The sequence below is a fragment of the Antrostomus carolinensis genome, unplaced genomic scaffold (genome assembly GCF_000700745.2).
Source record: "Antrostomus carolinensis isolate BGI_N321 unplaced genomic scaffold, ASM70074v2 scaffold41511, whole genome shotgun sequence".
NCBI classification, from domain to species: Eukaryota; Metazoa; Chordata; class Aves; order Caprimulgiformes; family Caprimulgidae; genus Antrostomus; species Antrostomus carolinensis.
The window spans coordinates 9,073-31,342 of NW_010294302.1; the positions used below are offsets into that span (position 1 = coordinate 9,073).

Below are 22,270 nucleotides of genomic sequence, written 5' to 3' on the forward strand. Positions count from 1 at the left end.
CTTTGTTGAAAAGAAAGCTTTCATTTTCAGAACAGGATACAGTTGTATGTGAAGATGGAAGAAACAAACACAAAAAGCAAGGAGGTAAACAGTCTCTTACTTTGAAGTTTAAAGTATTTACTGTTTTCTGCGTTTCTTTGAAGGAGTATTTTGCCTTGCTTTTCCTTAGAAAGTACAAAAAGGGACATGACACTGGCTTTTGGAACAGTTCCGGAGGATTTGATTGATGCATCGGATTTTGAGTGCTCTCTCTGTATGAGGTAAGATTTTCTCCATGATTTAATATTTCTATTTTAGATGCTTGGCCATGTATCTGTTACAGATATAAACTGAGGTATGTGCAGGTTGTGATGAGTTCTGATACCAGTCAATAAATTTCAGCCTTCCTCTATCCCTGCAGCTAAATGCTTATTTAAATATGTCACTTGCCTTAGTGTTATATAATACAGAATTATTTTAATCAAGCTGCCTTTTAAATTAAATTTGCTGTTGTTAACTGGTAACCTGAAAAGGACAGGATCTTTTGTGGTTAAATGTTAGGGGGTTTTTCAGTCAATAAAAATATTGAACTTCTCATTTTTGAAAGTTTAATGCTTAGAAGTATTGCCTGTGAACCTCATATTTGACTAGGAGATGTAGATACTTCAGAATGTTAGTCTACTTAAACATAGCTGATGTATTTGAAAACTTACTGCGTCATTTTGGTTTTCAGAATAAACACCTTAAAACATATGGTGTATAGTAAACTGTCCATAGTTACGTTACTTAGTACTGCTATTAAAACAACTTAGCTCCTCAAAGCATCACTTAATTTTGCATATTCTGAATCTCTGTCTAGTGAGACCAAAATCTTTGTACATTGGGATAAATGTTTAGATATTTAGAGTGTTGAAACATGTCAGATTCATCAGAAAACACAAAAAAATGAATGATGCAGTGGTAAATGGAAACAAACTGTAGTACAGGGGAAAAAGTAGAATAAGGAGACATTTCTCTGCTTTGTTATGGTATCACTAGTATTAAAAATTAAAGAAGTTGATCACTGACTTTTTTAGCAAAATGTACGCTTGCTGTGGTATCTAACTGCTAATAACTTTGTTTCAGGCTATTCTTTGAGCCAGTGACAACCCCTTGTGGACATACTTTTTGCAAAGGTTGCTTGGAACGATGTTTAGACCATGCTCCTCAGTGTCCACTCTGTAAGGAGAGTTTGAAAGAGGTACTGTTTCTCAGCAGAGCTTACAGATATAAATATTACATAATTTTAAAGGTTGTTTCACTTAGACCCAGTGACTTGGATTCGCTCGGGTTATGGATTGCTGCTAGAAAGGGAAAACTTGACAAACTTCGTCAATACAAGTTGATTAGGCTTGTGTCTGGGTCTTAGAGGTTTTGTGTTTCTGTGACCATCTACTTTATTGGTGTAATTAAATCCTGAGTGTTTGTAAACTCTGGTAACTATTTAGTAAAACCTCTGATTTCTGCACACTTTCCTTATTTGTACGGCTGCATAACCTATGGGAAATCAATTCCGTCTTTGGTAAGCGTAGAAATACAAACTGAGTTAGGCACTTGAGTTGTCAGACACGAAGAACTAAAATAGAGAAACTAATTTTCAAATATTAGAGTAACATCAACTGTTAAGTTATGAAACATAAGAACTTCAAAGCTTTTAAGTTTTTATGGGTTTAAGTCTAATTTACGACACATTTCATATATCATGGTTATAAATAAAAGCTGCATGTTCTCAAGTCTTTTGTTAATATATGTGAAAATAAATATTATATTTTTTTTTAAATTGCTTCAGTACCTTGCAAGCAGAAAATACAGCATCACAGAACTGCTGGAGGAGTTAATAATGAAATATTTGTCTGATGAATTATATGAGAGAAAAAGAATTCATGCTGAAGAAACTGCTGAACACTCAAAGTAAGCTTGCTATCTTTTTATCTAGAAAACTTGGGAGATTAGTATGGAAGTACTTCTTAGGAATGTTTTATCACTTTTGTGATTATTAATAATGGCATGGATGCAAGAAGGAGTAGAAGAAGGAGTAGAAAAACATGTTAATTTGGTGTCTTAAATGTGTGTTTCAGAAAATTTACAGGTTTTTAACTACTGTGGAAATAAAAAAATCACACTTTGATAGAAGCAATGTGAGGCTCTTAAGTCCTCTACAAAATACGTTTGCCCTTCTGTTTCTCTTTCTGTGTGTTGGAGTTTTGGAGTTTGTTTTAGCTTTGCTGCTGTTGATGGAATTGTCCCCTTGAGTTGGCTGCAGTCTCAGATAACTGAATTTCTTTGAAAGCAGTTCATGATAGACATAAATTCTATAAAGATAGATGTGATGAAAAGAAGTCTTTGGGATTTTTTTGTAATACTGATGTTTATCTCTAGTAGAGTTCTTCAGATATATAAAACTTCATTTATTGTAGATACAAATGTTGGAAAACTATTTAAAACTAGCTCATGTAACTTATGTAACAGAATCCATACATTAGGATTATGTTTCATCATCTGAAAGGTATTAAAATTAAATACCTGGTAATGTTTTAATGCTAATTTGTTTGTATCAACTATCATCTGTACATACTTGATAAAATAGCATGAAAAAATATTTTCTTTTTCAATTAGACCTGCTGAGGCATATCAGGATGTAAAAATTATACCCTGGGTTGCATCTTGTGATCTGGAGTCCATAATTGAGAATAATCTAAAAGATGACCTAGCTACTGTGTAGTTACTGCTACATCTTTCTAGTTCCAGGAAAACTGTGACTCTGAGCACATAATGGCTTGTATGACTGAAACTAAAACAAAAAGTAAAAAAATAGCTAACACCCCTGTCCCCAAAACAAAGCCCTTCATTCACTGACTAGGTACTAACTAGGTAACTGAGGTTTACTGTCCAGTAGGCATTCAAATCAGTAAATATGTTATTTAGTCAGTTATTAGTATGTGTTTTTAATCCTTTGGACAGTTACTCAATGTACTTATTAAACTTTCAAAAGAATGCTTTATGACCTCAAATGCAGCAAATATACTGAAAAAGTATTGTCTTGGCATAGTTCAGTTAATAGATTTTTAAGCCACGTATTTCTTTTGATGTTCTCTTGAAGCTTGACCAAGAATGTTCCAATGTTTGTTTGCACTATGGCATATCCTACTGTGCCTTGCCCTCTACATGTGTTTGAACCAAGATATCGACTAATGATTCGCAGAAGCATGGAAACGGGGACTAAACAGTTTGGGATGTGTATAAGTGATTCTCAGAATGGGTAGGTTTACATCCTAATTCTAAGCTTCTCATCTCCCATGTCTTCTTTTTTTAATTGTAAAAAGTGTCCTTTCAGAAGTGTGTAATTGCATTATTGATAAGGTCTCTTCTCCAGTTTTGCAGACTATGGATGCATGCTGCAAATTAGGAACGTTCATTTTCTACCTGATGGACGGTCTGTTGTTGATACAGTTGGTGGAAAAAGATTTAGAGTCTTACGAAGAGGGATGAAAGATGGTTATTGCACTGCAGACATCGAATATTTGGAAGATGTTAAGGTATCCAGAATGCTGTCTAAATACTTCCTAGTATTAATATCTCAAGGTTTTTGCTTGATTTATTCTTAAGAGCTCAGTTTCAAAGTTCTAGGTCCCTAGACCACTGGAAGATTCAGTGCCAGCACATGGAAGAAATGGAAGAAACAGAAGCTAGCTTAATTTTTTTGTTATTATAAAGCAACAAATAAATACTGTGCTTTTTGTTTGAACAATAGTTGGAAGCTGTAACTTGTTAAAATATCACATGACTTCTTTACTACTTAGTCATTGGCAGTCAATGTTTAGGAGAATGCAAGAAATCTAAATATAGTTGAAATTGAATGATTTTAGCTTAAACACCTTGTTTCTCTGTCTCTAATGATATCTTTAATGATATTTATAACATTCCTCCTATAGGTTGCTGATGAAGAAGAACTAAAGAAACTGAGAGAACTTCACAACTTTGTTTACAATCAGGCCTGCAGTTGGTTCCAAAACTTAAGAAACAAATTTCGCACTCAAATTCTTCAGCACTTTGGGCCAATGCCTGACAGGGAGGAAAATATACAGGTGAGAGATCATTTAATACCAATTTTTAGGTGTTTGTTTCTAAAAATGTTACCCTGTTAACAACTGCTAAATGCTAAAAGAAAAAAAGGACCTTTTTTCCCCAACTTTGAGGGAAGCAAGGCTTGCATCTTTTTTCTTTTGTGATGAGCAGCATAAGGCAATTCTGTCACTGTTTTGAGTTTTTGCAGGAAAGGATGATAGGCTGCTGTGGAGATAAAACTAGTAAACTGAGAGGACTTTTAAGTTCCAGTAGCACTTTAAACTGTTGGTTTGTGCAAAGCTATTAGAATTCAGTGTCAAAAAAAAAGTATTTTCTTCGCTGTGACGTGTGCAGGTAGTAATCTTTGTCAAAGCAGTAATCACAAATAACGCTGTCCTCCTTTCTGAGCTAGTGCCATAAACTGCTGCAGCTGCCAGGATTTGACAAATGTTTCTTAAGAAACTAGCTGCAGCAATCTTTTTTAATGGTCATTATAAACAATTAATTAAGATTAGAGAGATCCTGAGAGAGTGGAGGCTGGAAAAAGTAACATTTACAAATACGTAAAATTTAGCTTTCAAAGTGGAATTATATATGAAGTGGGATCTTATGAGAGCCTGTCCCTTACCCATCTGCTGCGTACTCTCGTAGGACTCCGTTAACCATTCTGGGAGGACTGTAGATGCTGTGGAGGCCAGTTCATGAATTCAGAAGTGAGTTTTAGAACAATTTAGTAAAAAAAACGAACCCAGATTTAAAACAACATACTAGGAAAGAGGAAGTAAATGTGCAAAACCAGGATAACTAGCAGGGCAGTAGCACTGTGGATATGTAACGGAGATTTATAATAGAACACAAATGTGTCAACTGTGCAATACAGATGCAAGGGGGGTGATGTCATCCTGGAGTGTACCACTACCAGTAATATTTTTGCAAGTCATTTGAGGTAATTAATCTTCTCTGCAGTGATAGGACCTCTGCTGAGGAGTATTATGTCCAGTTCTGGGCATGACATTTACAGTTTGGTGTAGAGAATTAAATAAAGTACAGGGAAAAGTTACATAGTATGTTTTAGAATTAACTTAGATGAAACTGCTGAAGTAGTCCTGTTCTGTCTAGGAGGTAATGAGAAGGGAGTGGAACCAGGAGGTGATAGAAGAGTCCTTCACATACAGCAAAGACAATTGTAATGAAAACGTTAGGCTTCAAGAATATTCAAGCCTCAAGAATAGCATGACCGGTAATGGAGGAGATTTGTTATTGGGTGACTGTCCTATACTTAGCCGTGTTTTCCCAAAGAAGCTATGAGCTTCCTTTGTTGCCTTAAAAATAATTGCTTTATCAAGCTTAGTTTAAGTGTACTTTATTTGTCTTAGTTGGGGAGGGATCAGAATAGATCCCTTCAGAACTCTTCTGATCTCATGGATCTGGAATTCTCTAGTTAGTATCAGACTTTAAACTAGTCCTTGACAACTTTGTCTTTTGACATCTTCGTGTTAGTCAACTATACTACATTGGTTAGGAGTAACGAGCTTATCTTTCATTTTTAGGCAATGCCCAATGGTCCTGCTTGGTGTTGGTGGCTTCTAGCTGTTCTCCCAGTAGACCCCAGGTATCAGCTGTCAGTTCTCTCCATGATGTCTTTAAAAGACCGTCTGATAAAAATCCAACATATACTCACATATTTTTCTAGAGACCAGTCCAAGTGACTAACCGCCTGGGTCTTCCTGAAAAGTTGCTCTGTTCTGGTTGTAGTAGCAGCTGGAATTTTTGCTGCCTTTGCACATCTAGCGCTGGTTTGAGGAGTGTAATGGAACTGCTTTTTCTCTCTCCTTCCCACCCTCCTGACTTCCTGAACCACGTGGTTCTTTGAATGCACACTTTCTTCAACTATGAGAGAAGACCACTGATGATTGCACAAAGTCAATCCAGCTAGATATGTTTTTCACGTTACCTGCATTACAATTTGCACTATGTAGAAGAGAACATTTTTGTGACTTGATAATTTTAGCCACTGACTTTTTAAAGCTGTGGGAAGCACAGGACTTAAGGCTGACAGTCCAAGTTTACAACACTGAGGAGGTATTAAAAGTTTTGCAAATAAGTTTGCCTCATACCAACTGTTCTTTTGCTGTTTGCACAAATATTTGAAATGTAGTATTGAATGTCACTGTTGGATATTACTACTCCTGTTGAATTATCTTGACCATGAATATGGCACAGATTTTTAAGTTATCTTGTAAATGTATGCATCACAAAACAGGTGACATTATGAACTGTATGCTGAACTGAGAGCCAATTTTAAGGAACAAATGCAAAAAAAAAAAGGTACTTCTGTCTAAAAATACTTAAACTGTGAATATGGTTTACATACCTAGGCCTGTACATGGTAAAGAGGAAATTGAAAACTAAATGCTAGTACCAGTTACATTTCTACTGGACTTTTCAGGCTGGCTGTTCTTCCAGAGCACACACTTAGTTTATAGAGCTTTGAAGAAGAAATCTTGGAGCGTGCATTGTGTGTGTGTGTGTGTTGGGGATTGTGCATCCAGGATTTAAAAGCTTAAAGTTTATTTGAACTTTTTAAGTTGGTGCAAATGTGAGTTCTATGCCTTACTCATATCAATAGTAGACCACACTGCAGTGGCAAGGTTAGCATCATGCTGCCAATAGGTACTTTTTGTAATTAAAAGTTTGCATATTTGTGAATATGTCTGATACTGGCTTTCTTGTATGTAAATCATTTGTAAAATATTTCTTAAATCTTGCTTTTGCTAATATATTTAATTTTCAATAAAAGCTAAAAGTTTGTAATATTTTTAACTTTATCAGAAACTAAAAATCACTTTGATTTTCCATATGCTTCTATTCTGGGATCTTAACTTTAAGTCTAGAAGCAGATGTTTAACCTACATTGAGGTTGTGGGCACTTCACGATGTAATTGGTATGTACATAATCTGTTTCTGATACAGTACCTGTCTCAGACTGATTATTGGTCAGACAAGTTTTTGCTGATGTCTTGCTTCTGTATCTACTTTATTGAAATTAAGATGGTTTCAGGTATGAGATGTACATTTCACAAAAAATTTGTGGGAAACTGTTCTTGTGGAACATTTACAGGAAAATTATTTCATAGCCCTGCTAATCAGATGCTGTAGCCTTATTCTCCTCTGGAGTTTAAGGCTTGAGATATTAGGCAGCCCAAAATCTCCTGGATCACTCTTCCTGTGGACTTCTACCTAGGGTAAATTTCCCCATTATTGTAGGCATAAAGTCCTGGATTAACATTTGCAAAGTTTTATTTGCATAATAAGAAAGGGGATCCCCTATTTCTCCAATTCAATATGTTATAACCTTAGAAACTTAATCTTTTTATTGCCATGACCTTGCTTAGGTGACAGGTTTGGGGTTTTTTTTGGGGAGGTTTTTTGGGTTTTTTTTTTTCCTAACAGTGAAAAGTCCCTGTAGCCAGGTTAGAAATACCCCAATAATCTAGTGGTAATTTTTTTTTTTTTTCTTGCCAAAAAGAAATTGAGTCTTCCCTAGTCTGCTGGAAGATGTGGCTTCTAGGCACTTTTATACATTCTCATGAGTTTTTAATAAAATAAAAATTAATATAAGAAAGTGTCAGTTGGCTTGCACTGTCCTGTGCATATGTAAGTTCTACTTCTGGAATTGTAAACCATGTAAGAGGAAACGTTATTAAAAAGAAACAGCAACAACAAAAAAAGCAAAGTTACTGTGATTAACATCTGCTGCAGTAAGACTGATCACAAGCACTACTCTTGAGTAACTGTTCCACACACGTGGTCATTGTAGGTGCTCTTTGGAATGATAGGAAATGGAGAACAGGGAGGAAAGATTTTTAAGTGGCCTGTTTAAGTTGAGATTTTTTTCAAGTGGTGGTTTTGAGGACCAGACTTTGTTACTTTTTGCAGCTGGAATGGAGCAGAACAAGCAGCTTGCCTGAATGTTGACCTTTCAGTAAATATCTTGGAGAGATACCGTGCTATATTTTGTACAGTGATGTGAATTTGGGGAGTACTTCCTTACTCTTTTGATTATTTATTTCCTAATTTTTTTCTCCTATGTCACACAACAAGGGTTCTTTACATACTGGATGATAAAACAGCTATGGACTAAGGACCAAGTTTAATTAACTTTATTATACCATAATAAAGTTATAATGCAGTGATATAAGCTGACAATACAATAATTCTAAGTGTAATGCGAGCAGTCTAAGCATGAGGAAAGGGGAAAGCTCGCTTGCTGTGTAGGCAAGGTACAGCACCATTAATGATTAGTCTTACCCTGCTGATGAGCAGCTGCTGGGGAAATTGTCAACCTCTCACGTTCTCTGTCACGACATAAGGACATCTCCTTCGCTGGGAAGCACTCTGGACCAGCCAATGAGTATTGAGGTGCCTTATTTATGGGATTGTACGACTGACAGGTTGATGTAGACATGTTCCTTACATAAGTATGAGAACAAAACTAGGCATGTTTTGAAAGACTAGTGATCTGTGAATAGCTATACAATGAATTGGATATGCACGTATGTTAACATGCAGCATTGGAGTCGCTGCACTGAGAAGTATCTGCCCAGAACTGATGTGCATTTTTCAAATCTTCCTGGCAAGGACTCATTCCCAGGCTTGCCAAATTGTGGCTTAGATGTCTCACCAAAATTCGTATTTCGTGATTAATACTCAGCTCTGGTCTTTTTACCTTAATTAGTCTTACCAAACAGCATTTCTTGTAGCAACTTGATGCCCTGGGTGAGAACCAATGAACTTTCAGAAACTTCAGCTTTCTTGGTGTGAAATGGCAACTTCATGTTTCTCCATCTAATGTGATTATTCTTTTGGAAAGGCTTTGGTGGGCAAATACAGAAACTTAATCACATTCTTTCTAGAAAGTTGTCTCTCTGTGAGCCTTTTACTGGTCCTAAGTTTCTTTAAGGACAAGATGCAAAGATGGCTGTGAGACAGCTCTTTAGTCTGGACAAAAGGAGGCTGAGGGGGAGACCTTATTGCTCTCTACAACTACCTGAAAGGAGGTTGGAGCGAGGTGGGTCTTGGTCTCTTCTCCCAACTAACAAGCGATAGGACAAGAGGGAACGGTCTCAAGTTGCACCAGAGGAGGTTTAGGTTGAATATTAGGAAAATTTATTCACCAGAAGGGTTGTCAAGCATTGGAACAGGCTGCCCGGGGAAGTGGTGGAGTCACCATCCCTGGAGGTATTTAAAAGACATGTAGTTGTGGTGCTTAGGGACATGGTTTAGTGGTAGACTTGGCAGTGTTAAGTTTATGGTTGGACTCTTAAAGGTCTTTTCCAACCAATGTGATCCTGATTCTGTATGTTGGCAGGGGTGGCTATGAAACTGAAGTGATGCTAGAATATTTGTAGGGAGAAAAGTTTGCTCTGAACCCTGTGAAAGACTGGGCCAGATTCAAACATTGCTAGAGGTTTCACAAGACTTGCAAGGACAGTGTGCCCATCCTTTTGGTTTTATAAGTCATCTAACCCATTCCTTTGAGCTCTGTCCTGGTGTGTGGGGGGTGGCGTCACTACCTGCTAGACACTGGAATTTTACTGTAGCCTTACTGGTATTGGTTACAAGTGAGGGTCGAGTTAATTTGCACAACTGAGTCTTCTGAACAGCAGCACAAGGGAGACCTACAGTCCAAGGCAGTGCTCGCTTGACATTACCAGTTGGGGCAGGGACAGTTCCCAGAGAGAACGGCTGCAGCTTTGGCTTTGGGCAGCTCTTCAGGAGCAGGAGACAAACCATAACTGCCTGGCCTGCACCTGACCAAGTCCGAAATGCTGCTCTTTCAGCCCTGTCTGACTGTGGAAACCTGGCTATCTACTACTGCATTTCTAACAGGAAGAAGGTTGGTCCAGTTAGTGAGTAGACATGAGGTACCTGTTTAAGGATTGTTGTATCCATGCTACTTGGTATCATACTGAAATCTGTCCGTCACACTCTCGTGTGCTTTTCTACAACTAAAATAAATAGAGCTGCAAAATGCTTAATGCTCAAAGTGCGTAATGCTAGGATCCAAGTTATTCTAAAGCCTTTACCAAAACAAAGCAAAATAGAGGGTTCAGTTAAGATTTGAGCCTTGATATTGGTGAACTTACACTTTCTTGGATGCTAAAGACTGCAGCTGCTTTTACAAGCAAAGGCCAATAGCAGGATTTCAGCGTGGATTTAAAAGTAACTGCACCAGAGCCAGTACAAGTGATGTAGCTTAGATGCAGTCAGGAGTGCCTGTGAGGATGTGGCAGGCTCTCTAGGACAAAAAGTTTTGAATGGTAGAAAAAAGTTGGTAAAGAAGTCTCTGTACTTCTAGTTCAGGGGTTTTGTTTGGTAAGAAAGACTGAAAAATGTCCTATATTGTAAATAAAACAGACAGAATGTGAACCTGTACTAGCTAGTAAGCTGGCCATTTGCTAGATGCTCGTGTGTTACAAAAGGGAAACGATGTAATGGGGAACTGGGGACAGGGAGCTGTGCTATATGAAGACAAATACGGTCACTTTACAGTCCAAGTAAGAAATTCTCTGGAGCCTGACATCTTAAACAACTTAATGATGTCATCTGTTTGTGTGAGCGTTGGTTCCTTGCATGGAAGAGCTTTCTAGTCTGTCAGCTAGTAATGTTTTTCTTTTTATCAGCACAGCAAGCTATACAAGGTGCTTGGCAAAGCGGGCTCACTTCTCCCTGATGCTGCTGTAAGGTGGCGGTGGTTGTTTTTCCTTTGGTCTCTTTCCTGGGCCAGTTTATCCAACTTACCAACCTACGGTCCCCTGCTGGATGAAATCCCAGTAGTGTGGAAACTCCAAGCTCCTCTGAAGGACAACCTGTTACTTTTTTGAGAAAAGCTCTGTCCTTGAAAAGACTTGAACTTGATTCTTGATATTCTCAAGCATCTGTTGAGCTTTTGGCCACTTTCTTGCTGTTCTATTTTTCTATCAAGATCTCTTCCTACTGGTGATGACATCTGTCATCAGGAGAGGAGAGAGAAAAGCTGTTATAGTTCTTTTACCAAGTTCCATGCAAACACATCTTAATTCCTTCTTCAAAAAGTTTTGAATTTTACCTTCTATGGGGAACAACAAATATTCTTTTCCAAGTCTAACATCTTCATTACACTCAGGGCATACTCTTCAAGAAGGAAGTCCTTCAGAAAGCTCCCAGTGTAGTTGAACTGATATTTCATAGCTGTCATCATTTCCATACCAAAGAAAGATAACAGGATCTGTCTAAGGCTGCTGTAAGACTCCTGAGGCAAAAACCCAAAGCTCTAGAGACAGCTGCAGCATTGCTGTGGTCCAGCCCCTGTTCCTTATTTAAGGAAGCTAATTGAAACAGTGGTTGGGAGAGAAAGGGGAAATTAAGATCATCCCTTCCAACAGATCTCCATGTGCCTGTGGTGGTGGTTAAAACCCTCTTCTAAGAGTGAGGGAAAAGTTAAGTTTTGTCCCTGTCCCCCAGTAGAGAGGCGATTAAATGGCTTATACCCTGGGTGGCTGTTCTAACCTGCAGAGTGAATAGGTGTGCCTTGAGATGCTGGCTGGAACACTGACGTTGTGTATCCTGAGCAAGAGGCTATTCTGTCCCATCAGGATCCAAAATGCTTCTGCAAAAGCACAACAGCAGATGCTTAAGTGGCTTTAGGTCCCTCTTGCTCAAGAAGCCCTTGCATAGCAGCTCTGAGGAGTTTTGAATGCACACACTTAGTCTGAAATGGAATAGGGATTTGGGAACTGGGACTGCAACCCAATTCTAGAGGTACTTAAGCTCTGCAGGAAATTCAGGGTTTGGGGTGGTTTGGTTTTTGCTTTTTTTTTTTTTTTTTTTTTTTTTTAAATCAACCTTCTATGAAACTTTGAAGTTCTCTTCCTGTACATACCTTGAAACAAGGCTTGATTGTTCAAACAACCTTTACTGCTTAATTTCTGGGCTCAGACAGAAATAAGGTTTCTCATGTGTTAGCTTTTAGAAGTTTTGAACAGGGAAGTGTGCTCTGAAAATGCATATGACATGCCTACTGCAATGTGATCCAAACACGATGCCACAGGTACCTCTGATTTTATTTTAAAACATGGCTCAAGATTTCTGATGCTATTTCACCATTTTGTTTTTTCTGCTGAGCACAGCAACACACGGTTACTGGCAGCTGCTGGGTCTCAGTACTTTGCGAGGCAATTGCTCAAGCAAGGGTTTGCTTTTGAGAGTTCAGTACAGACTGCACAAAAAGCCCCAAACAACCCACCCATCCAAGAGCTGAAGAATGGCCATCTCCATGGCAACTAGAGCACTTGGCATGCTCATGCCCAGTGTAAATGGGCAAAATTTTACAAATTAAGTTAGTATAATCAGGGTGCAAGTAATTTGAGAAAAGTAGCTTGAGACAGTAGAGCACATTCCAGGTGTAACACTCACACCATTGTTACTAATTTTTATTGCATGGGGGAAAACTCTACGGAGACAGCAATACAACAGCAATATGGGTGGAAAAGAGACACAAATGGTTGGCTGTGTCACCATGGAGCTAGGGCAGTCGGGTGACTAATAAGCTTGTCAGGTTGATTACCCATCAGAGCTAACACCCAGTGTAGTGTTGGGTAGGGAGAGGAAGAGTAGGAAATGACACCTTCACCTCTTCTGAAAGTTCACCCTCGGGTTATGTGCTGTTACACAGCTGAGCTAGCAGACTGCTGCTACCAGAATGAGGTGCTGCACTCTCCTTTACCCTGCTGGCTCTGGTTCTTCTCCAAGTACAAGATAAAATGATTCAATTAATTCACCCAAGCAAAGAAAGAGCATGCTCTTACTTCTTTTCACTCACTAATTTTTCTCCTAGTTGAAGTTAATACCACTACCTTGTTAGGAGAGCGAACAGCACACTTTCAGATGTGCTAGCATTAAGTCTGCAGTGGAGTACAACCTTGGTAAATAGCTTACCTGGAAAAAACAAAACAAACAAACAAAAAAAGACCAAAAAAACCCCGCCCCACCACACTCTCTAGAGGATCTTCACTTTTAAGTCAGTGCTTCCACAGAGATGGTATGCCACTGAGGACTTTCAACCTCTTTGCCATCACTAGCCCTCACTATTACTGATGTTTCATTTAGAAATTAATTAGAAAAGCAAAAAGACTAAGGAAAGAGGTCAGGTTATTTTGCTTTAGTGTAAGCTTTGACCAATTTAAAAACCCCTGCACTTAGCTCCAGAAGAGAGCACTGCTGAGAGCTCTTCCATACAACTGTGGTCCCTTCCTGTGAAGGAGGTGGCCAGCAGCAGCATTTAATCCAGTTTCTCACAGGAAGGGGTAAGCCTGACCTACCACACAAGCATAAAGCAGGTCATTAGGAACAAAGCAACCCAGCTTCCTCTAACAGTGACACTGAATCAAGTAATAAGTATCTTCCAGAAGACTGTCCCCCAATACCATTCTACACAGGTTTTAGGGCGTAAGCTTTTTACAAGATTATTACCTAACTTAAGGTTCTCAAGTTACGTACCACAGGTGATGGCTAACTTTTGAGTTTACTTATTCAATAAATCTCCATGAAGAAATTTTGAATTCAATAGTTTATTTATAATTGTAAAAGCATAAATGTTACACACTGAGTAATTGCATATTTGTTAGAATCGTACCTACTCAGAAGACTGGTGTGTGCAAAGGCAAGACAGTCATGCTTAGATTCCCCCCAGCAGTTTGTTGCTTTACTACTTATTCTCCCCTTCAGTTCTGTAAGATTTCCATAAGAACAGTGAGGAAATATAGATATACAATAGAGTTATTAAAGTGTATGAAGACAGTTTGACAATATCACATAGGCCCTTCAGAAGTATGGAACGCAGAGACCTGCCTAGTATAAAAGGGTAAAGACTGGACTAGGCAAGAGTTACAGCAAACAGGCAACAAGCCTTGTTACAGTTCACTCAAACCATTTGTATTTATAGCTTGTTATGAACAAGAGAATTGGTGTCAACTTTATCACATCATTCCAGAAGATATTAATGGGTTATGTATACACGCACATATAAAAAAAAAGATATGTATGTATATACTTATTTTAAATAAGGCAGGTGTTTATTTCAGGCTCTTAAAACACTTTTCCAGTCCCTTTTCCTATTAATACAGCATATGTTGCCATTTTATTGCTAAAGAAAGCATACCATCATTGCAAGCAAAACAGCATCAACACTGGCTTTAGTGAGCAGTCCAGTTGATTTAATAAGGGTCAGGACATACATTATTACTATGGAAGAATATTACTGTTACAGAAATACAGAAGACTAGTTGAATTCTATTTAGATCGCACCAAATCATTCTCTTGACAAAGTCTGTAGTTAACAGTATACGTGAAAAAATAGAACAGCACCATTTTGGAGCAACAGAGAGGGATACCTAAAATACTACTTCCCCATCTTTTACTAAGTTGTTATATTAAAAAAATACACAAGGGAAGAATGAGGATACAACAGACTTTATCTGCTGCTCTAACAATGCTTTCTTCTGTAAGAAAGGATGCAGGCCTTTTGAGCTCATCCAAATGTAAATCCCAACATGAATGAATACGCACGCCATTATCTTTGCATAACTAATAAAAGTTACTTGTTAGTGTGACTTACAAGGTGCACTCTCGAAGTTTTTTGTCAGCCTGCTTCAGTGAGATCCAGTTGTTTAACATGCTTGATCGCAGTTTGGCCCACACCAAATGGTTGTTTAACCCAAATATCTGGGCAGCAAATTGGGCAGCTCCTTCAGGTGACAGAGTAGTAGGACAGCCAAGACCTGCAGAGAAGATTGCCATTTATCAACACATATTTTATAGTCAAACAAAACACTGCCTTTGAAGAACAACTTCAGACAATGTTTGTTTCAGCCTCCAGGAACCACATGATCTAGTTTTAAAGCTAATGAAGTGTCAAGTGTTACCACTACTTCTAACATGACTGCTTCATGGCATTTTAAACCAAAAGCCAGCAGACCAAGTGACTCTCCTTATACAGGGCTAACATTTCTGGGCCTCCTAGTAGCCAAGCATCCATTAAAGTCACTAACAAAGTTTAAACCATACAGGTAGCATTGCACTGAAGTGATAGAGTTCAGCTCTTACCTACACTGACTGTGGAGAAAGATTTTTTTTATTATTATTTTTGATCATAAGGAAAATGCAGCTCTATAACCGAGAAGAAAAACAGGTATTTAAATCCTCATTAATACCAATTCCAATTTAAAACTGGAATGTTTAGGAAGGATAAACCAAGGTTTGATTTTTCTAAAGATTACTCCTAATGCAATATTTGTTCTGTTTATTAGACTGTATGCAAGATATTTCTAAAGACTTTATTCACTCCTGACCCAGCTACTTTTCCAGTGCTTTGCTGTGCGTGTGTCTGTATATCTACGTACACTAGAACAACCACAAAAATAGAGCTGGCTCAGAAGAAGAGCGTAAGTTGAAGACCATCTTACCACTGGGTAGTCTGAGAGAGGACCACACATCCTGAGTGCCCCAGTCAGCTGAGAGCGGAGGACAGTTGACAACCGGGTAAGCAGTGTTACCAGACATTACTGGCCCCAAACCATTGCTTCGGCCAGCTACTGCAACAAACACTGTTGGGATTCCGTCTCCTGTGGGGGCAGGCAGAAAGACATTCAGAAATAAGTAGTCCACCCTGTTCTCTACCACTTGCTTTTGTGGGAACTTTATCTGAGTCCACAATTCTGTTCACAGTTATTTTGTCAATTCCATTGCACAGCACTAGAATTCTGTGTCTAAACTTCCCCCTTTACAGAAATATCATCTAAATCCTAAATACCACAACTGAAGTTACCATGTCTTACTCTGCCTCTGAGGGAAAGTCTCAGTATCAGAGGAATAGATGCCACTTAGCTTTGTGGAGAACAAAGCCATTAAACCTCTGGCATCTTGAAGTGTTCCTCTCCTTAAATCTTACATAGTTCACCTAAAATAAGTGTTTCTCAACTATGTTTACATCTGTAGTTTCACCAAGTAGAAAGTATACTCCCACAAAAATAAATAGGTCTTGTCTCTCCTCTGCTAGGCTATAAACACTTTACGAGATGTCAAGTTTTCTTGGTAAAGATAATAATTTAAATTAAGTATCTTTTTCTCATGTCATCTAAAATAATGAGCAATAATATTTTCATGAAACAGGCAGGAAAACATGATGGGAGCAACATCTGTCTTGTTAACAACATCCAAGTGTATTCAGAGTCAGCTAGAAAAACCATCACTCCTCCTCGTTTCAGAGGGGAGTTTCATCATCAGCAAGATGCTACTGTAAGTGTATGAATGTGATTGAGGCTTGGGCACAGTAGTTCTGGTACTGGGATAAAAGCAGAGGTTAGACTTTGAGTAATGGAAGTTGTGGCTGGGCAGTAGGCAATACATTACTCCATAATTGCTTAGTGCAGTCTATAAGTGTCATTATGTAATTAGCAAGTGTAGAACAGCATTGTAACCGCCTGGTGTTCTCTTTAACAAAAAGATTAAGAGCCCCGCACAAATCTTAAAGTTGCCAAGTCATTCTTGAACATGATATTGTTTCAATCCAAATCAGTAGTTCCTTCACATTTACCTTCATATTCTGCTTTGATCCTCAGGGTTTCATCTGGCCCTTTGTGAGCAGAGGTCACTCTTAACTCACAAGGAATTCCAAAGGTTGCACATGCCTTTTTTATTTTTTCACAGTGACTGAGGTCAGAAGGAGATCCCATCAACACCACAACTCTACCTTGGCTCTTTGTTTTCAGAAGCAACTAGGGAAAAGAATGAAGCAGGAGGGGGGGAAGAAAAGCAGTCAACAGGATTGAAGACATGCAGTTATCAAAGTCTAGATAAGCTGTTTGTAAAAACAGATACCTCCACTCTTTCTGCAACCCATTCAAAGTTTCTCTTAACCATTTGCAGTGCTTCAGGAGTCACTTCTTTCAGGTCCCGATAGGACTGAAAAGAGGGGGGGGGGGGGGAAAAAAAAAAAAAAACTGAACTTTGTGTTTTGGGTACACAAAGCACTCATTTTGCTACAATAATTGGTAAGAATACCCCAACTGAAACATTTATCCAGTTTCTAGCAATTCCACAGGAAGGAGAACTGAGATTGGTACAGATATAGGAGAGAATTAATACAGAAGCAAGGAGGAGCTATTTCATGAAGAATCATCTCAGTAGGTATAAACAATCTTCTGCATTACAATTCATGGCCATTTGCAACATGAAAGGCTTTTAGCCACAATGGTATCAAAGTTTGGGAAGCTTCCCAAAGGGTAAATTTAAGGAAAGACACACAACTATTTCAAGATTGGATCCATAACAGGATCACTGCCTGCAGTACCACTGCACTAGCCGACCTAGGTTCTGTGTGATGTTATCATGTACCTTATTTTAGGGAGATGAGCAAAAGCACTGTCAGAGCAATTCACTCAAGGATGCTACTACAGAATTCAGATAAGTAAACAATAGAGCAGTTCTGCTTCCTAATTTAAAAGTAATACCCCTCCTCCCACACACACACTTTGGAATCTTCCCCTGTGGCTTACAGCCACTTTCTCTCACAGGGTCTCTGTCAGTGCTCTCAACAACTGTCACAGAAGCTCCATGGCAGCAGCATTCCCAAACTGGTTCTTTTGTAACTACTTATCTGGTAAGTCAGAGACAAGTATAATTGCTAAAGTTTAAATATAGGACAAGTTTTATTTCAAAATTATGTTTGCAGCCCTCATATGTGGCCAGTCTGTTAGTAACACTTAGAGACAATTAAATATTGAATTCAAGCTTAACCAAAATAATGAAGAAAGGCATCCTCCCTGCAGATCCCTCTTATCACCAGGTCTCCACTAGTAGAGGATACTACTCTGAATAGGTTGCCCAAAGAAGTTGTGGATGCCCCCTCCCTGGAAGTGTTTAAGGCCAGGTTGGATGAGGCTTTGAGCAACCTGGTCTAGTGGAAGGTGTCCCTGCTGATGGCAGGGGGGTTGGAACTAGATGATCTTTAAGGTCCCTTCCAACCCAGACCATTCTATGATTCTATGAATAAACAGAGAAACTTGGAGGCAGACCCGGGAACCAAAGCTTCTATTTTTCCTGATTTATCATCCAACTATTTTATCATCTGCACAACAATTCAGTAATTCTTATTACCCCTGGAAGCACCACGCTTCATTACAATAGCTCCAGTCAATAGTGCTGTTGGGCATTCCTATTGAAGATATACAGGCAGAGGATTTTTTCTTTTTTAAACCACAAAACAAATAAACTATTTAATGAGAACAGGATTGTACATTAGGTACAATGTACATAGTAGCCCTATGAGCTACTCTGGAACAAGACTATCTAGAAAAAAGCCGCTCTGAAAGCTGATGTTTAACTGTAGGGTTTACTTTTTTCATTCTCCTTCCCAACTGACTTTGAAGGTAAAGATTAAAACCTACCTGTTTGTCCTTCTGCTGGCTTCTGTCTCCTGATGGCCACAGTCTCCATGAATCATTATCAATAACATCAGCAAGAACAATTTCTTTTGTCAGAATATTAACACCAAACTCAATCTAAAAAGACAGTAAGAATCCTGTTTTAGGAACTACACAGTGATATATTTCCTGTAAGACTCAGAATCGTGAGAAATCAGATTCTTATACCTTCAGGTCTACCAGAGTACAGTTTTGGGGCTGCCATGATTTTTCCAGGATCTCAAAAATAGCTTGAGTAGAACGAGCCATAATATCCACTTCAGTCTGGCCAATAGTAAGTCCAGCAAAACAGAATTTTGCTTCAATTAGCTGCTCCTCAGACCACTGTGGATCATTATTAGCATCATCCTGTTAAGAAAACCAAAACATATACATCATGTAATTTAAGCTTGCTATAAGAGGAAAAAAACATTGGAAGATAAGACTAGGTTTCGTTTGTTTTTAAAAAAAAACAACAAAAAAACTAAAACAAAAACCAACCAAATACAGGCTTCAAACTAGTATTTTATTATTAGCACTAAAAAAAGTGACAGCAACATTGAAAACACCTCTTGTAACACCTGAACATCTTTAAAAGCACTTCAAGTTTGGACAGTGCCCCAAGAATGAAAGGGTACACTACAAACAACACTTTAGGTCATATTTCACAAGACACTTTTTTCAGCACACATTCTTAAAGTTCAGAACCCCAAGTGACTGACTAGCTACTTACCCTCACCATGCAAGTACTGTTTATTTTGATTTCTTCAAATATATCAACACATCCATTTCAACTGATGCATTAGGCTTATGCTTAACAAGCCTCTGTATACCTTATAAATAAAACATTTGTCTATTTTACATACAGTTTGGCTTGTTATTCTTTCATGGCCCTGTTATATACATTTTAGACAAAACAGCTGTTGGACAAGAGTGCAAGAAAACAAGAGGATGGCAAAACTGCCAATACTAAGAGGATTGCTCAGCCACTAGTGCTACTTGCTTTATCTGTCAGCATTTTAAAGAAGGTAATAGAAAGTTCTAGCTCTGTTTAAGCTTAACAGAACAGGAAAGGAAACTTACCTTGTAGAACATCTCAATTTTGGGTGGGTAAAACCTGTATCCTTCTTTGACACCAGGATTTCTTTTGAGGAAGGAGCCAGTAGCAATTCTTCTGCACACCCATTCTATTGGGATCATTTCACAGTGAGCTGCTATGAATGCTGTGTCACTCTGTTTTCTGACAAAAGCTGTTTTGATTCCTAAATATAAAGATGACAGCTTAGTTCCATTACTAGGCAGACTCCACACACACAAACCTGTATTAAAACAGGGACAGATAGGTGCAGATAGGCACTGTGAGTGCAAAATGACTCTTTTTTCAATTTTACTCTTGAGGGAAGTCTCACCTTCCTCCTCCTAGGGCAAGGCAACTGCCAAGCCCAACTGGCATCTGCGAGAAACAGAAGACAAAGGAGCTTTGCCAGTCAAACCAAGAAATAGTTCTATTCTATTGCACTTCCAGAGCCATAAAGGAAGAATTAAAGTCTTAAAACACAGTATTAACATGGATTCTTCAGATTCTGTTGCATTGCCCTCAAGAGCAAAATGGTTGAAGTAATCAAGTGCACATTAAGTCACTTCTAAATCCAGGTCTTGAGGCCCCTGCATGGTTTCCTACTACATTTTTCATCAGCACAGATGCGTGCTTTTGAAGGGCTGGCATTAGCTCTATTATAAAAGGGAGAGAAACTTTAACAGAACTTTGTAAATCATCACCTTTGAAAGAGTAGGTTAAGAAGAGTTGCACAAGCCAAACAAACTACTTCTACGATAAGGCATTCCCATTATCTGTCTCAATTTATGCCAGTCAAATAAGCAAACTGGAGAGGAACCCTGAAAGTTATTTTGTTGCTTTAAAATGCAGCTTCGGTTTACTCTGCATGTTTTTCCACAGCGCCTGAAGTTACTGAGTACAAGCCATTTAAGGACCTTTGAGAGTTCTACAGCGTGGCTTCCTTACATTTAAAGTTCATATCTGTAGGATATTAAATATGTTGATCGTTACCTTAACTATTACCATTTAAGAATTAGGCAGAACAACTCATTAATTGTTCCTACATGAAAACTAGTAGTTTTAATCAACTGCAAATATGATCAGAAAGACTCTGGAGGCTACTTTGTACTGCATGTGCAATAGGCTTCCCAAGAAAGCCAGCGACTGAGGAGGATTATACTGAATGACTTGATATATCTTTGTCTCAGCCCACATTTTAAGAACTACTTGCATAGAAACATCGGTAGATACAACTCTACAGAAACCACCTTTCTCTTCCCCACATATGAAAGATGCTAGGACTTTACTGTTTGGCCAAGCACTATTACTACTCCTTATAACAGATAATACAGCTTCTGGAGTAACTCAGCTGGTACTTGAAACAATTTTGTGTGAACGGTTCAAAGTGCACTGAGCATGCAGCTATAAGCAGTGTCAACCAAGTTTCTGTTGCCTGTATCGCAGTACTGTTTGCAGACTCAAGTTAGAAACCCAAGAGCACAAACTCCTCTTTGCAACTTGCAAACTTCTCAAAGATACTTCAAAATGCCTTCTCAAAGCAAAGATACTGGCTCCATTTTTGGAAGTGTGGTGCAAAACTTACTTCAGTGACCCAGGTTAGTTATGTACTCCATGAAAGCTTGAGCTCCCTTCTTTTGAGTCTTTTAAAGTAAACATTAAGTCCCTGATACATTCAAAACTAATATATGCATTTGTGATATAGTCCTCATAAGTGTTTAGGTGCAAAGCATACATAAACTGTACGTTGATACAGCACACACAACTGAGGGGGAAAAGTATAAAAAGATACTCTAATTTTATCTTTTAACATTCATACACAAATTTCACACAGCTTAGACACAGTCTGGTAGTGCTACTAGGTAGCAGTGACTTCTAGGCAGGCAGATGTAGTAAAAAAAGTGAGATGCATCTAGTCCAGCATTACAGGCAAGGGGGCATGGGGGTAGGGAAGAACTGACTAAAATACAGGGGAGAATGAGGGGTGTGTCCAAACAAGCAGGAGAAACTATTGCAGTGTTATCTGTGATAAGATTACTTCAGATAGTCTCTCATGTTCCATAAGAACAAGTCGACCCGCTGGGTTCTGTAGTACCAAAGGGAACAATGCAATGCAAAACTAAGAGAAAAGATACTCAAAAAGAACCATCAGAGTCTCGAGGCAGGATAAACCAATATATAGATACAATACTGCTTTGTAACAGTATCTGTAATACACAGGCATGTATTCTACCTTTGAAATACTTACCAGCTTCTTGAAGCAACTGAAACACACAGCTGGTTGTTGTATTGGAAATGGCAGCCTTCCCTTCCATGCGGTCCTTCCTGGCCGCATTTCCCGCTGTTATCTGGTCTTTTGACTGCATGAGAACACATCCCGGGATATCGGGCAGCTCGTACACTTCTTTCGTTTTACCTTCATTAACTTTTTTACCAAGTTTCAGGTCTAGAGAAATTTAAAAACAAAAACAAACAACAGTTTTAGATCGAAAGAAGTTTTTCCCTTCCGCACGTAAGCCCACCACGTTCGCGGTCACGCAGAGCCAGACGCGGCAGGGTCCCACGCTGCAGTCGGTGACCGGGGAGCGCGGGCTCAGCCCCCAACCGCACG

General features: G+C 38.7%; 2 protein-coding genes across 2 annotated transcripts in view; one reads left to right on the forward strand and one right to left on the reverse strand.

Moving 5' to 3' along the window:
- Positions 1–6,397, forward strand: part of LOC104532389 (LON peptidase N-terminal domain and RING finger protein 1) — a 10,543-nt gene extending 4,146 nt beyond the window's left edge. Inside the window, 8 exon segments of the mRNA XM_029087368.1 lie at positions 1–84; positions 170–260; positions 1,105–1,219; positions 1,808–1,929; positions 3,119–3,277; positions 3,392–3,554; positions 3,951–4,103; positions 5,634–6,397. The exon segment at positions 1–84 is cut by the window's left edge and continues 12 nt beyond it. Of these exon segments, the coding sequence (XP_028943201.1) occupies positions 1–84; positions 170–260; positions 1,105–1,219; positions 1,808–1,929; positions 3,119–3,277; positions 3,392–3,554; positions 3,951–4,103; positions 5,634–5,792 (1,046 nt within the window). The 3' untranslated portion in view covers positions 5,793–6,397.
- An 8,095-nt stretch (positions 6,398–14,492) lies between these two features.
- LOC104532390 (multifunctional protein ADE2) lies at positions 14,493–22,105 on the reverse strand (the record flags this gene model as incomplete). The annotated part of the gene is made up of 8 exons (XM_010177584.1): positions 14,493–14,903; positions 15,588–15,746; positions 16,718–16,898; positions 17,002–17,085; positions 18,570–18,683; positions 18,774–18,953; positions 19,668–19,846; positions 21,908–22,105. Coding segments are annotated over 8 exons (1,262 nt in total), but the record flags the coding sequence as incomplete, so codon positions are not given.
- Positions 22,106–22,270: the final 165 nt, after the last annotated feature.